At 48.0% G+C, this 18,767-nt stretch overlaps 1 protein-coding gene across 1 annotated transcript; it reads right to left on the reverse strand.

The window, feature by feature from the left end:
* Positions 1-16,896: 16,896 nt before the first annotated feature.
* Positions 16,897-18,515, reverse strand: LOC147963236 (uncharacterized). The gene is made up of 3 exons (XM_087529520.1): positions 18,417-18,515; positions 18,261-18,323; positions 16,897-17,670 (listed from the first exon to the last, which is right to left on the reverse strand). Exons 1-3 carry the CDS (start codon positions 18,513-18,515, stop codon positions 16,897-16,899), a joined length of 936 nt encoding a protein of 311 aa, XP_087385646.1.
* Between the last annotated feature and the right edge of the window lie 252 nt (positions 18,516-18,767).

The raw sequence follows: 18,767 nt of genomic DNA on the forward strand, positions 1-18,767 counted from the left end.
AGAATGAGGCGCTGCTTGTGTGCCGGCCATGAATATTCCAACTCGGTTGGGTAGATCAGAGGGGTCCGGAATACTGTCGCCATCGGAACAGCCCCCAATCCGGCCGTCTTGTAGCTAATATAGAGATTCCGATCCATCCTCATAACTTCCTCCATGGATGACACCCACGAAGGCATGCTTCACGGCCGGTTTAACTCGGGCGGATCGCGCACGCTGAGCCGTTTCGACAAGGTCGGTGCAGATGTCTGGCTCAGGGCCCGGTTCACCGATCTTGCCGATGAAAACGTGTATGCCACCAAAGGGGACCCGGTATCCGTACTCAATTGAGCCGGCCTCGGGGCCCCAGCCTGCATCATCGATGTAGAGCTTGCCGCGACGACTCTTAGTCATCCGGCCCACAACGTAGCCCTCGAGTCCTTCAAAGCGGCCCTCCAAGAACTTGAAACCATCGTGCGATAGCCCCACGGTGGGCGCCAACTGTCGTGGTTTTGTCACGGCAGATGTCCTCATGAAAGGACTTAGTCATGGAGCCATCGCAACGGGTTAGCTTGAAGGGGTTAAAGCGGACACAGGGACGCAAGAGAGTTTATACTAGTTCGGCCCCTTCGATGAAGGTAAAAGCCTACTTCTAGTTGTGATGGAATTGATGGGGTTTCGATGACTAGGGAGCAAACAAGCTTCGCCTAAGTCTCAAGTTGTTGTCTGTTGTCCTGAACCGCCGCTGGGTCGTCCCCTAATATACACGGGTGACGCCCGTCGGTTCACAGAGTCCCAATACCGGCTCATAGATGTGTCCGGTTTGGTCTCTACTTATTCCTAACTTACAATACAAGTTACATACCAACGCCGGTTTACGGCTACAGGCCTTGAACCGACTATGGGCCTTGAGCCCTCATCTGCCTTCTTGGGCTTTAACATAGTTAACTACTGACGAAGTTAACCTGGCCCAGATAGGCCGGTTTACGCCCAGTAGTGATATCCCCAACAGAAGGCCTGTTCCCTCGAAAAGCAGTCAAAGCGGCGACGCAAGCGCCGCCCCAAATCCCGCCCGACAGAAATAGCGATCACACAGACCCAGCGCTGGATCAGGGCGAACCGCTGCCGGACAACGACAATCCGAATAATCAAACCGAACAAACAAATCCTATAAAGGATCATGGTCCGGACGACATAACGTCAGACAGGCACCCGGAGCAGCAGACTGCCCGTAAAAGGCTTGTTGCCACCACGAGGAGTCTGAGAAAGCAGAAGCAAAGGCTAAAGGCCGCGCAAGACACACTCCAAATCAGATGGAGTAAAATACTCAACACAGCAACAAGGTACGGCGACAATCGCCCCTACAAGAGCTACCCAAAGCGGAAGCTGCTACCCGAATTCGATGAGGAGGCCTCAGACCCCCCACAACCACATATCAAAGCAGCCATCTGGTCGGATGGACGATCCCTCTACCAACACAGAGCGGCATACAATGCCGCTCACCATACAACACGCAACCAATGAAGGGCTCGCACCCAAAGAACGGTGCAACAAGATCCATCTATGGACCACGCAAGCGCGCCCCAGCATACAATGCAACACAACAAACATCCAAACAACGCGGTACACCCAGCTACAGGGGTGCCGCACACCCCCTATGTTTCACCGATGAGGTGCTGGACCACGAATTTCCAGAGGGATTCAAGCCCGTAAACATAGAGGCATACGACGGAACAACAGACCCTGGGGTCTGGATTGAGGAGTACATCCTTCATATCCATATGGCTCGAGGAGATGATCTCCACGCCATCAAGTACCTACCCCTCAAGCTCAAAGGGCCAGCTCGTCACTGGCTCAAACGCCTCCCCGAAAGCTCCATTGGAAGTTGGGAAGAGCTCCAAGACGCCTTTCGGGCAAATTTTCAAGGGACTTATGTCCGACCTCCGGATGCGGACGATTTGAGTCATATAACTCAACAGCCCGGAGAGTCAGCCCGAAAGCTTTGGAACAAGTTTCTTACTAAAAAGAACCAGATTGTCGACTGTCCGGACGCCGAAGCCTTAGCGGCTTTCAAGCATAGCGTCCGTGACAAATGGCTCGCCAGACACCTCGGCCAAAATAAGCCGAGAACAATGGCCGCATTAGCAAACCTCATGACCCGCTTTTGCGCGGGAGAGGACAACTGGCTAGCCAGATGTAGCACCAGCGACCCCAGTACATCTGAAGTTAGAGATGGAAACGGGAAATCATGGCGCAACAACAATAACAAATGCCGGAATAAAGAAGACAGCACGAAGGGCACGGCAGTAAATGCCGGATTCAAAAGCTCTCGGCCAGGACAAAAGCCGCCCCTAAAGGCACCAGGGATGAATTGTCCAGCCTCAAGAAAATTCTGGACCAAGTATGTCAGATTCATAGTACCCCTGGTAAACCTGCTAATCATACCCATAGAGAATGTTGGGTTTTCAAGCAGTCCGGCAAGCTCAACGCCGTACATAAGGGGGAGGATACACCAAGTGAAGACAAGGACGAGCCCCCCAAGCAAGACACGGGGGAGCAAAAGAAATTTCCACCAGAAGTCAAAACAGTAAACGTGTTACACGTAATCAAGGGGAAAAACAAGGCGGCACTCCCAGGAAAGTATACCCAAGTGCCTGTCACCACGAAGTCCTGCCACTGGTCATCTCAACCGATCACTTTTGACCATCGCGATTACTCAGCAAGTATCCGACACGCAGGATGGGCTGCCCTGGTATTAGACCCAGTAATTGGCGGATATCACTTCACAAGGGTCTTGATGGACGGCGGCAGTAGCCTAAACCTAATATATCAGGATACAATCCGCGGGATGGGGTTAGACCCAACGCAAATTCGCCATAGCAACACTACCTTTAAAGGAGTAACGCCAGGCCCATGGGCTCATTGTACAGGCTCCCTCCTACTACAAGTTACATTCGGATCCTCCGATAACTTTCGTTGCGAGCATTTAACTTTCCACATCGCTCCGTTTCAAAGTGGCTATCAAGCACTGCTCGGACGCAAAGCTTTCGCTCGCTTTAACGCAATAACACACTACGCCTCCCTCACACTCAAGATGCCCGGTCCACGTGGCATCATCAGAGTGCATGGAAATATCAAGCGATCTCTACGTGCCGAAGAGAGTGAGGCTGCCTTGGCCGCCGCACACTAAAGGCGCCCGGACAAGCGAAAGCATCCAATAGGTCGTCAAGACCTTAGATACAACTAATCAAGTCCGGCGCCGCCATTTATACGGAAATAAGTGGTCACACCCCTATTTGTCAATACAAGGGGCTCAACGCGCGCAGACAAGTGGCAATTTCTTATCATCTTGAATTATACATGGTTTCTTTGAAAACTATCCTTTTGCACGACAACTTTTTCACTTAACTTCCTCTCTTTTACAGATGATCATCGTGCTACACCTGTCCAGGATACGGCACAACGGAGACACAGGCGCAGACGTGCAGCAGGGACCCGCTCCAAGGATTCTTTTTAGATTAAGACCCTGCGTAAACCTTTTTTACTGTCTCTTGTTGATACATATCCACCGTCGAGAAGGATGCTGATGTCTTGGCATGTGGCCACGCCAGAACAATGCACGTACCTGGACACACGGGGCTTCTTACAAAGGCCACTATTAAGGCTCGGTTTATACCACAAAGACCAAATACCTTAGGGAGTGTTCGGCGTCGCGAGTTTGGCCCTATATGCATCAGCTCCGAATCATTGTCTTTGGTCAAATGTTGGGTTTGCCCGGCTCCTGTGTTTTGGTGCCTTACATTCCGCCTTGCCGGCTAAGGTAGCACCAGGAGAACTATTGCGATTGTGCCCTGGTTCATCCGGACGAACACCTCAATAGAGAAAGCCGAAAACTGACTGTCATGATATAGCGTGAGACTGGTCAATCACTCGATGACCTGTGGGAATGTTGGAATTCCTCCACCTTAACGAAGGGCTGTTTCCCGGCCAGGCATGTACGCACCCCGAGATCGGGAGAGTGCGGAGCCACCAGGGGCTATCTAGTAGCCCCACTGTCAAACTCCTATGGCTAAGTGAAAGTGCTAAAGCATTATAGTCCGGTTGCCTCGCTCGCTCCGCTATCACCTCCTCAATAGGACCAAGATGTTGGGTTAAGTGTGAATGCGTGTTTTTGCGAGCACCTCCGCATCATATGTGTGAGGGTTGAAGCCGACGGCTGCAATCTTTCAGGTTATACACATGTATACATAAACGGCCGCCCAGGAGGCATCATATTACTTTCAGGCAAAAGTATAAAAATAGCCTCATAAAAATTTATAAAAGAATTTCGCTTACAATGAGATTACATATCACTCAAACATAATATTTTTTGAGCACTGGGCCTCTATCAAACGGGCACCCTCAAGAACTTCTTCAAAGTAGTGCTCGGCAGCCTTTCGACCTATAGCCAAATCCCGCGCTGCAACATTGGTAGCATCCATCTCCGCCCAATATGCCTTAACACGGGCAAAGGCCATCCATGCGCCCTCTATGCACGCCGACCTCCTCATCGCATCAATGCACGGCACCACGTCAAGGACCTGCTGCACCAAGCTGAAATAGCTGTTCGGTTTTGGCCTTCCCGGCCATAGCTGATCCACAACAGACCTCATAGAGAGTCCGGACAACCTATTTAGTTCGGCCCATTCGGCTAATTGGTCAGTCAATGAAAGTGGACGCTCGGGAGAATGAAATTGTCTCCAAAACAGCTGGTCTACTCCACGGTCCGTCTGACCCTGGAAGTACTTGGCCGCATCGGCAGCGCTCGCCGCCAAATCTATATACGCATCCTCCGAACTCCACAGCCGATCCAGAGGGGCATACCGTGGATCTCCAAATTTCCTCCGCAACATAAAGGATTTCCCAGCTACAATATCCCGGCTTCCCGCAGCTCCTTCTTCTTTGCCCTCATAGCAGAACGGAGATCCTTTTTCGTCGCAGCAGCCTTCTCAAGGTCCGATGCCTTCGCTTGGTTTTCCTTTTCAAGAACCCGGCAACGGTCGGCGGCGGCTTTTAATTCTATAGCCATCTTGGCCATCTTGTCTCGGGTCTCGCCATGCGCGGCCTTCTCGGCTTGCAACTCTTCGGCCGCCTTCACAGCAGCCGCATTACCTAACCTCGCTTGTTCCTTGGCTCGGGCAAGTTCTGCCCGCAAGGCTTCAACAGTGGCAGCTCCATCTGCAGTCACAACATATTTAAGATACTGTCATCATGCTGCTCTTCCTATGTGGCGTTTACCAGATATTGACACTTACCCTGTGCCTCGTCAAGCCTCTTGTTAACAAGCTCGATGTCGGCTTCTGCCGCATCCAACTGCCGTTCTAAATGGGCAAACTCGCTAGTCTGACTAGACACCGGAGCTTCCATCACCTGCACATAAAGGCAGTATGGTTATTTCCTGGAAATATGATCCTTTGTTGGTCGTCGTTTCCGACGACAACCAGAGTCTCAGGGGCTACTACCTACACAGGGCACACCTAGCATGTGCAGGATTATCATACATTCTTTTACGTACCTCAAAGCCTGTCAGTAGACTCATAAAGGCTTCATGCAATCCACTTTCGGCGGATGATATTCTCTCCATCACCGTATTCATCATCACACAGTGTTCATCTGAGATGGCCGCTCGCCCCACCAACTCCCTCAGAACATCCGATCGCACACTAGACGGGGCCGGACTCTTTTGTCTACTCCCTTCGGGAGCCGGACACTGGGAGCTTCGGGGGTCAATGGGATTATCTTCTGGCCTCACCGGACTCGGAGAGGCCCTCCGCGACGACACTTCAGGGTCGCCCGCTTCTGGAGCGGAGGAGTCCGGAGGAGGCGTTTCGCTCTCCATCATCTCTGGAAGAAGATCCCCCGAAGATGAGCTCATTTGAGAGGGGCTAAGGCCCGAACTGCAAAATATATGCGGTGGTTATTTTCTTAGAAGAAAAAAATGGCATATCTGTACTATTAAAGGTATTTCGGGTCACTTACAACTCGTGGGAGAATTGATCCCCCCGCGGACTTTCTGCGGCAACAGCGCCCCCCAAGGTGGGACCCTCTGTGGGTGACTTCTTCTCCCGTTTGGAAGCTTCCGAATCCCCGGGCGCAGTCCTTTTCCTCTTCTGGTCGCCTTCCCTCATGGAGATGCTCGCTCCCTCGGCTAGAATGGGTAGCGTTGGGGGCCTGCGTCCGCCCGGATTATCCTCCACAGTATCTTCCTTCAAGGGCTCCGGGCAAGGTGCGGTCTGGAGCATCTTTTCCAATACCGGATTTTCCAAACCCTCAGGGAGGGGGGCCGAGCACCGAATCAACTTCGCCTTTGTTAGCCAGTCCTGGTCAAAAAGCGAACTCTCAGAAATAACTTCGTAACAAAGTAGAGAAAGTATGTTCAGCCGGAAGGTGCCGTACCTGTTCGGCGGTGCGGTTGCTACTCAGGCCCGCGTCCTCGGTGATTTCCGGACACTCCGTCCGAGGTCTGAAGAATGACTTGTACATCTCCTCGTGCGTTAGGCCGAGAAAATTTTGAATGGCACGCGGTCCCTCGGGATTGAACTCCCACGGGCGAAGAGGCCGGCGTTTGCAAGGCTGGACTTGACGAACCAGCATAATCTGTATCACCGCAACCAAACTGAAATCTCCATTGAAGAGATCTCGAATGCGGCCTTGCAGTATAGGCACGTCCTTGACTGGACCCCAGCTCAGACCTCTGCTGATCCATGACATCAGCTGTGGTGGGGGGCCCGAGCGGAAAACAGGGGGGCCGCCCACTTGGCACTTCTAGGAGCCTTGATGTAGAACCACTCCTGTTGCCACAATTCAGACACCTCTGGGGTGGAACCTTTGGGCCACGGAGCTCCCGTCATCTTGCGTATTGAGGCACCTCCACACGCTGCATGTTGCCCCTCGACCAGCTTCGGCCTCACTTCAAAGGTCTTGAGCCATAGGCCAAAGTGAGGGTAACCCGGAGGAAGGCCTCGCACACGATAATAAATGTCGTGATATGAAGAAAGGAGTCCAGAGCTAGATCATGAAAATCTAGCCCGTAGTAAAACATCAAACCCCTGACGAAAGGATCCAGGGCAAGGCCTAGGCCTCGGAGGAAGTGGGAAACAAACACGACGTTTTCGTTGGGTTCGGGGGTGGGGATGGCCTACCCTCGGGGAGGCAGCTGATGCAAAATCTCGGCGGTCAGATATCTGGCCTCCCTCAACTTCTTGATGTCTTCTTCCGTGATGGTGGAAGGCATCCATCGGCCTTGAAGGCTAGATCCGAACATGACTGAAGGTTCGGCGCGCCTGACCTGAACTTCGGGCGTTTGAGCTTGAGGTGGGGGAAGGATTTGATTGAGCACGGGAGGGAAATAAAAGCCTCGTCCCCTTTATAAAGAGGGTGAATATCAAGTGTCCTCTCCGTGCCCGTTTGGACTTGCCTATAATCTAGGAGTCCTAGAAGCGGTTGGGTTACCCACGCCCGTATTGATGAGAATCCCGGGATAAGGGGACACGATCTCTGCTTTAACAAGACGTGCCAAGGAAACCGCCTCGCATGACGCGCTGAGGTGGGATAATGAAACGACTCGGATAAAGGCTTGGCCGTGGTGTGACACGCTACGGAATACGTCAGCAGATTAGATTGGTGTAAATATTATTCTCTCTATGGCAATATGTCGAAACTTATTTTGCAAAGCCGGACACTATCTTTGTGTTCAAAATCTTCTATGAAGTACTTGGAGGAGGAACCCGCCTTGCAATGCCGAAGACAATCTGCGTGCCGGACTCGTCGTCATTGAAGCCTGTTTCGGGGGCTACTGAGGGAGTCCTGGATTAGGGGGTGTCCGGACAGCCGGACTATACCTTCAGCCGGACTCCTGGACTATGAAGATACAAGATTGAAGACTCCGTCCCGTGTCCGGAAGGGACTTTCCTTGGCGTGGAAGGCAACCTTGGCGATACGGATATGAAGATCTCCTACCATTGTAACCGACTTTGTCTAACCCTAACCCTCTCCGATGTCTATATAAACCGGAGGTTTTTAGTCCGTAGGACAACGTACACGTCAACAATCATAGGCTAGCTTCTCGGGTTTAGCCTCTTCGATCTCGTGGTAGATCTACTCTTGTACTACCCATATCATCAATATTAATCAAGCAGGACGTAGGGTTTTACCTCCATCGAGAGGGCCCGAACCTAGGTAAAACTTCGTGTCCCTTGTCTCATGTTACCATCCGGCCTAGACGCACAGTTCGGGACCCCCTACCCGAGATCCGCCGGTTTTGACACCGACAACGGTCATCAACGTGCTCGAGCGCACTTTCTTCAAAGTCTGCGCGACTGGACCACCCCCTCCAGTCGACATTCTTGAAGGGACGACGAATTCATGATGGGATCATGGCCCTTCACGAGATTGTCCATGAGGTGCGGACACACGACCATAAGGGCGTCTTCCTGAAGCTGGATTTCCAGAAAGCCTATGACCGGTTGGATTGGAACTTCTTGCGATTAGTTTAGGAGCGCTAGGGCTTTGAGGACAGATGGTGCAACTGGATTATGCAGTTGGTCCGGTCTAGAAAGACTACGATTAATGATACGTCCATTTTGCATTATGTTTTTGTATTGTTATTTATGATGTTTTTATGCATAATAATGCTTTTTGGAGTAATTCTAATGCCTTTTCTCTCATAATTTGTAAGGTACACACAAAGAGGGAGAATTCCGGCAGCTGGAAATCTGGACCTGGAAAAGCTACGTCAGGCTACCTATTCTGCACAACTCCAAACAAAATGAAACTTCACGAAGAATTTTTATGGAATATATGATGAATATTGGAGAAAATAAGTACAAGAGGAGGCCCACCAGGTGGGCACAACCCACCTGGGCGCGCCAGGGAGCCCAGGCGCGCCCTGGTGGGTCGTGCTCACCCAGGCCCACATCCGGTGCCCATCTTCTGGTATATAAGTAATTTTGATCTAGAAAAAATAGGGAGAGGACTTTCGAGACGTAGCGCCGCAGTCTCGAGACAGAACTTGGGCATGAGCACTTTTGCCCTCCGGCCGAGCGATTCCGCCGGGGAACTTCCCTCCCGGAGGGGGTAATCATCGCCATCATCATCACCAGCAATTCTCCCATCTTGGGGAGGGCTATCTCTATCAACATCTTCAACAGCACCATCTCATCTCAAACCCTAGTTCATCTGTGTTCAATCTTGTTACCAGAACTATGGTACTTGTGGGTGACTAGTAGTGTTGGTTACATCTTGTAGTTGATTACTATATGGTTTATTTGGTGGAAGATTATATGTTCAAGATCATTATGCTATTTAACACCCCTCTGATCTTGAGCATGTTTATCACTTGTGAGTAGTTACTTTTGTTCTTGAGGTCATGGGAGAAATCATGTTGCAAATAATCATGTGAAATTGATATGTGTTCGATATTTTGATAGTATGTATGTTGTGATTCCCTTAGTGGTGTCATGTGAACGTCGACTACTTGACACTTCACCATATTTGGGCCAAAGGAAATGCATTGTGGAGTAGCAATTAGATGATGGGTTTGCGAGAGTGATAGAAGCTTAAACCACAGTTTATGCGCTATTCCATAAGGGCCGATTGGATCCAAAAGTTTAATGCTATGATTAGAATTTATTCTTAATACTTTTCTCGTAGTTGTGGATGCTTGCGTGAGGGTTAATCACAAGTAGGAGGTTTTATCAAGTAAGAACATCACCTAAGCACCGGTCCACCCACATATCAAATTATCAAAGTAGCGAACACAAATCGAACCAACATGATGAAAGTGACTAGATGAAATTCCCGTGTACCCTCAAGAATGCCTTGCTTAGTATAAGAGACTGTTTTGGCCTGTCCTTTTCCTCAAAAGGATTGGGCTATCTTGCTGCACTTTTTCTACTAGTATCATTACTTGCTCGTTACAAATTACCTTGCTATCAAACTACCCTGCTACTTACAATTTCAGCACTTTTTGACATTACCTTGTTGAAAACCACTTGTCATTTCCTTCTTCTCCCTCGTTGGGTTCGACACTCTTACTTATCAAAAAGAGCTACAATTTATCCCTTATACTTGTGGGTCATCAATTAACATAAATGGTGAGGTGGGACCATTCTTTACGTCCTCGGCGGGAGTGAATCAAGGGGATCTGATATCCCCTCTTCTCTTCAACCTCGTTGTGGATGCATTAGCAGGAATTTTGGATAAAGCTAGGATGGCAGGTCACCTATTGGGGGTAGTGGGTCACCAGATCCCGGGAGGAGGGGTCACCCACCTCCAATATGCCGATGATACCATGATTATGGTGGAGGGATCCAACCTGGACGTTGTGAATCTTAAGTTCATACTCTTATGCTTTAAGGCTATGTCAGGACTAAAGATCAACTTTGACAAGAGTGAGGTCATCATCATAGGATTCCCCGTAGAGGAACAACAACAGATTGCGGAAAACCTCAATTGCAGACTAGCCTAATTCCCCATTACATACTTGGGAATACCGATGGCCGACTCGAAGATTTTGATGAGTGCCTTTGACCCTCTGGTGGGACGAGTGGCATCTCGGGACGAGCCCTAGCATGGATGAGCCCCCAGCCGGAGAGTCATTATATTCGAAGATGGTAACTGGGACAGCAAGTACAGGTCATCTTCAATAGAGGTGTCATGCATGGTACGTGCTTGCAACCAGCTGGCGAAACTCCTGGTTTGTTCACGTGTAATCCAGTCATCAGACCGCTCCGGGTGTTTGGAGCGTAGCAAATTCTTGTGTTCATCCATATACGGAGCCACCAAGGCGGAATTCTGTAGAACTGTGTAGTGTGCTTCAGTGAGAGAATGTCCGTCCATACATATTATTTGTTCCCCTCCTAGCGTGCCTTTTCCATCCAGTCTGCCCTTATGCCGCGATTCAGGAACACCAATCGGCTTAAGGTCAGGAATAAAGTCAATACAAAACTCAATGACCTCCTCATTTTGACGGCCCTTGGAGATGCTTCCTTCTGGCCTAGCACGGTTATGAACATATTTCTTTAAGACTCCCATGAACCTCTCAAAGGGGAACATATTGTGTAGAAATACAGGACCCAAAACGTTAATCTCTTCGCATAGGTGAACTAGGACGTGCGTCATGATGTTGAAGAAGGATGGTGGGAACACCAACTCGAAACTGACAAGACATTGCACCAAATCATTCTGTAACCTTGGTATGATTTCTGGATCGATTACCTTCTGAGAGATTGCATTGAGAAATGCACATAGCTTCACACTGGCTAATCGAACGTTTTCCGGTAGAAGCCCCCTCAATGCAACCGGAAGCAGTTGCGTCATAATCACGTGGCAGTCATGAGACTTTAGGTTCTGGAACTTTTTCTCTGCCATGTTTATTATTCCCTTTATATTCGACGAGAAGCCAGACGATACCTTAATACTGAGCAGGCATTCAAAGAAGATTTCCTTCTCTTCTTTGGTAAGAGCGTAGCTTGCATGACCCTGATGTATGCCGTCTTTTCCGTGCATACGTTGCTGGTCCTCCCGTGCCTCAGGTGTATCTTTTGTCTTCCCATACACGCCCAAGAAGCCAAGCAGGGTCACACAAAGATTCTTCGTCACGTGCATCACGTCGATTGCGGAGCGGACCTCGAGGTCTTTCCAATAGGGCAGGTCCCAAAATATAGATTTTTTCTTCCACATGGGTGCGCGTCCGTCAGCGTCATTCGGAACAGGTTGTCCACCAGGACCCTTTCCAAAGACCACCTTCAAATCCTTGACCATATCATGTACATCAGCACCAGTACGGTGGTGAGGCTTCGTCCGGTGATCCGCCTCACCTTTGAAATGCTTGCCTTTCTTTCTTACGGGATGCCTGCTCGGAAGAAATCGACGATGTCCCAGGTACACATTCTTATTAGCCAAATATATACTGTCGGTATCGTCCAAACAGCGCGTGCATGCGCGGTATCCCTTGTTTGTCTGTCCTGAAAGGTTACTGAGAGCAGGCCAATCATTGATGGTCACGAACAGCAACGCCTTTAGGTCAAATTCTTCCCCCATGTGCTCATCCCATGCACGTACACCTGTTCCATTCCACAGTTGTAAGAGTTCTTCAACTAATGGCCTTAGGTACACATCAATGTCGTTGCCGGGTTGCTTAGGGCCTTGGATGAGCACTGGCATCATAATGAACTTCTGCTTCATGCACAACCAAGGAGGAAGGTTATACAAACATAGAGTCACAGGCCAGGTGCTATGGTTGCTGCTCTGCTCCCCAAAAGGATTAATGCCATCTGCGCTTAGACCAAACCATACGCTCCTTGCGTCATCTGCAAACTCCTTCCCGTACTTTCTTTCGATTTTTCTCCACTGCGACCCGTCAGCGGGTACTCTCAACTTTCCGTCTTTCTTACGGTCTTCTCTATGCCATCGCATCGCCTTGGCATGCTCTTTGTTTTGGAACAAACGTTTCAACCGTGGTATTATAGGAGCATACCACATCACCTTGGCAGGAATCTTCTTCCTGGGGCACCGGCCCTCGACATCACCAGGGTCATCGCGGCTGATCTTATAGCGCAATGCACCACATACCGGGCAAGCGTTCAAATCCTTGTACTCACCGCGGTAGAGGATGCAATCATTAGGGCATGCATGTATCTTCTGCACCTCTAACCCTAGAGGGCAGACAACCTTCTTTGCTTCGTACGTACTCTCGGGCAATTCGTTGTCCTTTGGAAGCATATCCTTTATCATTACCAGCAACTTTCCAAATCCCTTGTCAGATACACCATTCTCAGCCTTCCATTGCAGCAATTCCAGTGTGGTGCCCAGCTTTTTCTTGTCACCTACGCAATTCGGGTACAACAATTTTTTGTGATCCTCTAACATGCGCTGCAACTTCTTCTCCAAATCACTTGCGCAGTTTCTCTTTGCATCGGCAATGGCCCGACCTAGATTATCAACGGGCTCATCTGATGCCTCTTCTTCAGCTTCTTCCCGCATTGCCGGCTCAGCTTCTCCCCGCATTACCGGCTCAGCTTCTTCCCCCATTGTTGTATCATCGTCTTCAGGGAACCCATGGCCAGGATAGCTGTCGTCGTCCTCTTCTTCTTCATTGTCTTCCATCATAACCCCTCTTTCTCCGTGCTTGGTCCAAACATTATAATGGGGCATGAAACCGGACTTAAACAGGTGGACGTGAATGGTTCTTGACGTAGAGTAATTGTGACCATTCTTACAGCGAGCACATGGACAAGGCATAAAACCATCCGCCCGCTTGTTTGCCTCAGCCGCAAGCAGAAAACTATGCACGCCCTCAACAAACTGGGGAGTGCATCGGTCATCGTACATCCATTGCCGGCTCATCTTCATTACACAACACCGAATAGACCAAATTAATACAAGTTCATACATAAAGTTCATACAACACTTAAATGCAACAAACAAATAACTCTCTAGTTAAAGCATTTAAATGCAACAACAAATACGATCAAGATCGCAACTAAGGTAACAATGGATCCAACAGCATAATGATACCAAGCCTCACTATCGATGGCATATTTTCTAACCTTTCTAATCTTCAAGCGCATTTTCTCCATCTTCATCTTGTGATCATCGACGACATCGGCAACATGCAACTCCAATTCCATCTTCTCCCCCTCAATTCTTTTCAATTTTTCTTTCAAGTACTCGTTTTCTCTTTCAACTAAATTTAACCTCTCGGCAATAGGGTCGGTTGGAATTTCCGGTTCACATACCTCCTAGAAAAAATGTCTATGTCAACTTGATGGGCATAATTTTTCATAAACACGAAATGCAACTAGTTTTAAAAGAGAATATACATACCACATCCGAATCATAACAAGGACTAGGGCCGACGGGGACGGATATCAAAACCATGGCACTATATGTATAACAAACAACGTACGGGTAAGATAATTATACGAGTAACTATATATCCAAATCACACAAACATCAATCTTTATATAAAATTTCATGAACTAGAGGCTCACCACAAGGTGGTGCCGGCGACGGGACGGTGCTGGCGATCGACGGTGGCTACGATGGAGATTTAGAAGGCACTAAGTAAACCACACCTACATATGCAAACTAAGTGTTATTTTTGACCTCAAATTGCATATAAATCAAATACTAGCACACATATATATATATATATCCTCCCAAATTACTAAACTCACAAATTAATCACTATATAAAGCATTGCAAGAGCTAATCTAGCAATGAGAGATGAAAGGACAAAGTTGCTAACCTTTGTGATCATTTGAATGGATGGGGGCCTTCAAATCTTGACAAATTTTGGGCAAAATGTGTGATGAGCTCGAGAGGAAGAGGGGAAGAACAGAGAGGAGAGGGGAAAGGGGAAGAACAGAGCGAGCTCGGATGGACGAAGGGTTTATGTAGGACGACCTTTAGTACCGGTTCTTGCCAAGAACCGGTACTAAAGGGGCTGGAGGGGCACCTGTCTAACAACATCCTGCCACCACTCTCATTAGTACCGGTTCGTGGCACGAACCGGTGCTAAAGGTTCGCCACGAACCGGTACTAATGAAAGCGGCCCGGCTAGCCATTGGAACCTAATGTGCTTCACGTTTGACCCTTTATCTACTAGTGAGTATAGGTAGGGCATCGTTTCTAATGCAATACCGAAGAACCCAAATGGTTTGCCGACATCACACAAAAATGATGCAACCTGCAAATATATTTGGAGCAAATCAATCAAGACATCAGGAGAGAGAAGCTCAGGATAGCAATTTGATAGGATAGGTTCTGCCCATCTGCCACTCTTGGTAATCATTTAAGAGTTAACGATCTGGAATTCAGGCCACAGATTAAAAGACTGCTAATATAGCATCAGAGGACGATCTGTGACAGGAAAATGTAAATCACATCTCAACCAGGCCTACAACATATTTCTTCAATAGGACTCCTAAATTATTAATATGTATTCTAAAGTATTAAATTATTAATAGTTCATTTCCTAAATTTTTAAAGATCCGAAATTTTGCAGAGAAGAAGCAACAAAGATACAATTTCGTTGTCATCTCATAAGCTAACAAATTGTGAGGGGGAGTATTGGGTTATGAAGCACATCCATGCCTGAATAAAAACACGAGTTCTGAAGCACACAAACCATGAAGCAAAAGATAGCATGCACAACAAACTGAAAAATATGCAGAATAGATCTAGCAATCTGCTCTCATGACAGGAAATTTTATATAGCTGATAACGCATCACATCGAGTAATATATCCCATCTTGGGAGTGTATGGAAAAAAAATATAATATCCAGCATTAGCATGTTCTTTCATAACGGTCAGTAGTAGAAGCTCGGCATAGTTCTGAAGATATATTTTTCAACACTAAAAAATAAATCCCATACAATGGAAACCAGTTTGCATTTGTTAATGCCTAAAGTAACTCTGGTTTGATATAGCAAATAGCATAGACTACAAATGTTAGTGTAACACCTGAGATCAATCTAGGTAGAATGGATACCATGCTAAACCGAGAGTACATACTCTAGCCATTTGCTGAGCATAAATAATGACATAACAATAATGTAGATTTATTCACTGAAAGAAAGATTGAGTATTGCATTGCAAACTACAATGGACATCGAGAACATAGAGATAGAGTGTGCAAATGTACTCATCAATGATACTTGAAGCATTTGCTGAATACAAAATAGCACGTTTTTCCCGTATTAGCATTAATGACCAACTTTGTTGTAAGATTCTTGTTTATTTTGCAGCTCTGATTCGAGTAAAACAAACATGGCTACACATTTAAGCAGTTACTATAGATATCTTCACTTGGTGGCTGAAAGATTCAGAGTTAACTAATCAGATCTGATTCTGATTCTGATTCAGATTACTAGAAAGAAGGTTTACTGAAATTGCAAAATCCAAAAGGACAAAAGTAGGAGCTTCTTCACGCAAGGCATCAAGTCCACAAATACCTTCAGAATTACATATATGATAGCAGAGTCGGAGCACCCTGCTTCATCGATCTCCTGGAAGAACAAGAAGGGAACACCATGCATCTGCATCCAGTTTCAGCACATCTTCTGAAAGAAAGAACGCGTCGTCTACATTCAGAAAATCAGTATGCTCGTATAATTCCACAAGCTAGGCACCAAAGAAGGGACACACAACAGATGTTCATTTCAAAGCAAATCTCTTTGCGATTAATAGCATGGACCCATCTCCTTTGTGTTACTGCAAGCACACAGCTGAGATCTCATTTCTTCCAACTTCTAAAGCCTAACATCAGGAACAGACAAATATGCACATCCCCACCACAGCTTGGGTCCTAATTTGAGGTACACAACATGTATACTATTCCTACGTTCTAAGTTCTGCAAGATTCTATAGTTATGCAATATCTAGACTTAGATTTAACTAAATAGGCGACGAAGAGATGACATTTGGCTCCACGAAACCACTGCTCCACTTTGGACACCATCCATTTCAAATGTAATGTTGTGGGGATATGTGTCAGAGAGTGCTTAGTACTTTGAATTGCTTTTTCTGACATGGCTCCTATCTCCAGGTGGAAAGGAAGGGTATCCGTGGCTGGAGCAGCCATTCACAAAGATTCCCGTAAATCCAATATGTATGTCAATGCGACCTTAGAGTGCACAAGCTAGTAGTACGATGCTTTCTTCTCTAATTGAATGTCATAATGAGCATACCAATACTCTCAAATCAAATTGCCAATTTCATCCTAGACTAGCACCATCAAATCAGCATGTAACAAACATACAATAGATTATCAATAGCAGACAACTACAATTCAGCTAGGCCAAGAACACCAAATCAGGAATGAATAGCATAACACAGAATGTAAAAAATTTGCTGTGCCGTACTGTTACCAATTTTCATGTAAATTTGAATCTAGTCGGCACTTCCCCTCTGCAAGCGGCATCATAGTCTTCTGCAAGGTATGGTGCAACTTCCTTGTGAGGGCATATGTACTTCTCCACGAATACTTTCTCCATCACAATGAATGCAGTATAGTAGCTCCGGTTGTGATCCAGCAGTCCATTTTCCTTAAGAAACTTTACAACATAGTACCGGGGTATGATCCGGCCCTCCAGGCTGTACGTGAGCAATGCCGGATGATGAGCAATGTATGCTGGCTCAAACCCCACCTCGGAAATGAGGAACTCTGACTTGCTCTCCAGCATCTGGTTAGATCTCGTCAGCACAGGCGCAAGCTTGGACAAAGCAATGCCCACCTCGGCATCAGACCACCTGAACGTCTTCTTCAAGTGCTCCACTTTGGCGGCGATCTTCTCCTCGCTGAGGAATGCAACAGCTTGTAACGCATGCCTGAACATCGGAGATCCACGGTGTACACCAAGACCATCGACGCACGCCACTGCTGTCTGGATGCGTTCCGTGCTGATGCTGAGCGGCGATGGCCTAAATACGTAGAACTTGGCAATATCGCAACCACCTAGCCCGCACTCCTGCAGGAAGGCAACATTGGGCTTAACCACCCGGTCGAGGTCGCACCCGAGAACGGAGCCACTCCTGAGGGCTCGAAGGAAGGTCTCGGAGGACCCGAAGAGGAGCAAGCAGTACTCCAGCGTGGAGACGATGGATCTGCAGCGGAAATTGACACCGGGGAGCGAGGCGAGGCGCCCAATCTGAGAAGGCGAGAGTCTCAAACCAAGTTGACTTACCGGAGCTTGAATCCAAAATTATTTTTTTGTAGTATTTTTTTTAGAAAACTTCCGCACAGGCAGGTTCCAGGGAGGCCGTCAGATGGGCATGCTGCAAAATAACCGGCAAAACACTCAGAAATCCCAAGATTGTGCTACGCCCTGGTTTTAGTGCGGTTTCAGGGAGTTCCATTCCAAATCTCTCGCAGGCATCCGCTTGATTCGCCCATTTCGGTTTGAACTTGCTACAGGTTGGCCGAAAATGCTCGGCCCCCACCTGTAAAAACTGTTGAACTGCAGGGACGAGTTGATGTTGTGCCTGCCCGTCATGACTGGCGAGGGCATGGTCGGTCCTTCAGGTGATCTAGTGCCCAACACGGAACTAAGAGCAACTTCAATGGGGCGATTCATTTGGTCCGTCTGTGTCCATTTAGGTTTACGCGGACAAAAATGACGACCCAACGCGCCGACCACTACCGGAAAACGGGCATACGCCGACGGCCAAACCTATGCCTACGGCTGCCGTCGGCCTAGTTTGAGATATGCCGACAGCCCAGTCCTGGCCGTCGGCTTACACTGGCCGTCGGGTTATGTGGATCTATGCCGACGGCCGCCGTCGGCACAGAACGGCCGTCGACCTAGCCGCAGACATGCCGACAGCAGCCATCGGCATAAATCAGCCGTCGGTATAACTGTGGGCCCGGCGACCCCGCCCGTGACTAGCGGCTAACGCCGTCAAACCTATGCCGACGGTCGGGACGGGCGGCCGTCGGCATATCTCCGCATGCCACGTCACCGATCCGCGGCGTAGGTATACCGACGGCAGCCATCGGAATATCTGCCACGTCACCGATCCGCGGCACGGCGCCCGCCAGAACTCTGCCGTATCTATGCCGTCGGCATAGCTATTTTTTTACATACTTTTTTTGCATATGTTTTAATGCTTTTTTTACATACTTTTTTTGCATATGTTTTTATGCTTTTTAAAAAATATGTGTTCATACTTTTTTATGTATTATATGAATATATATATAGTTTGTATTTTTTTGAGCACATTAATAATATGCTGTCATGTTCTTTTG

Source organism: Triticum urartu, chromosome 6A, assembly GCF_056163025.1.
Source record: "Triticum urartu cultivar PI428250 chromosome 6A, HENAU_Tu73, whole genome shotgun sequence".
In the NCBI taxonomy this organism is placed as follows: Eukaryota; Viridiplantae; Streptophyta; class Magnoliopsida; order Poales; family Poaceae; genus Triticum; species Triticum urartu.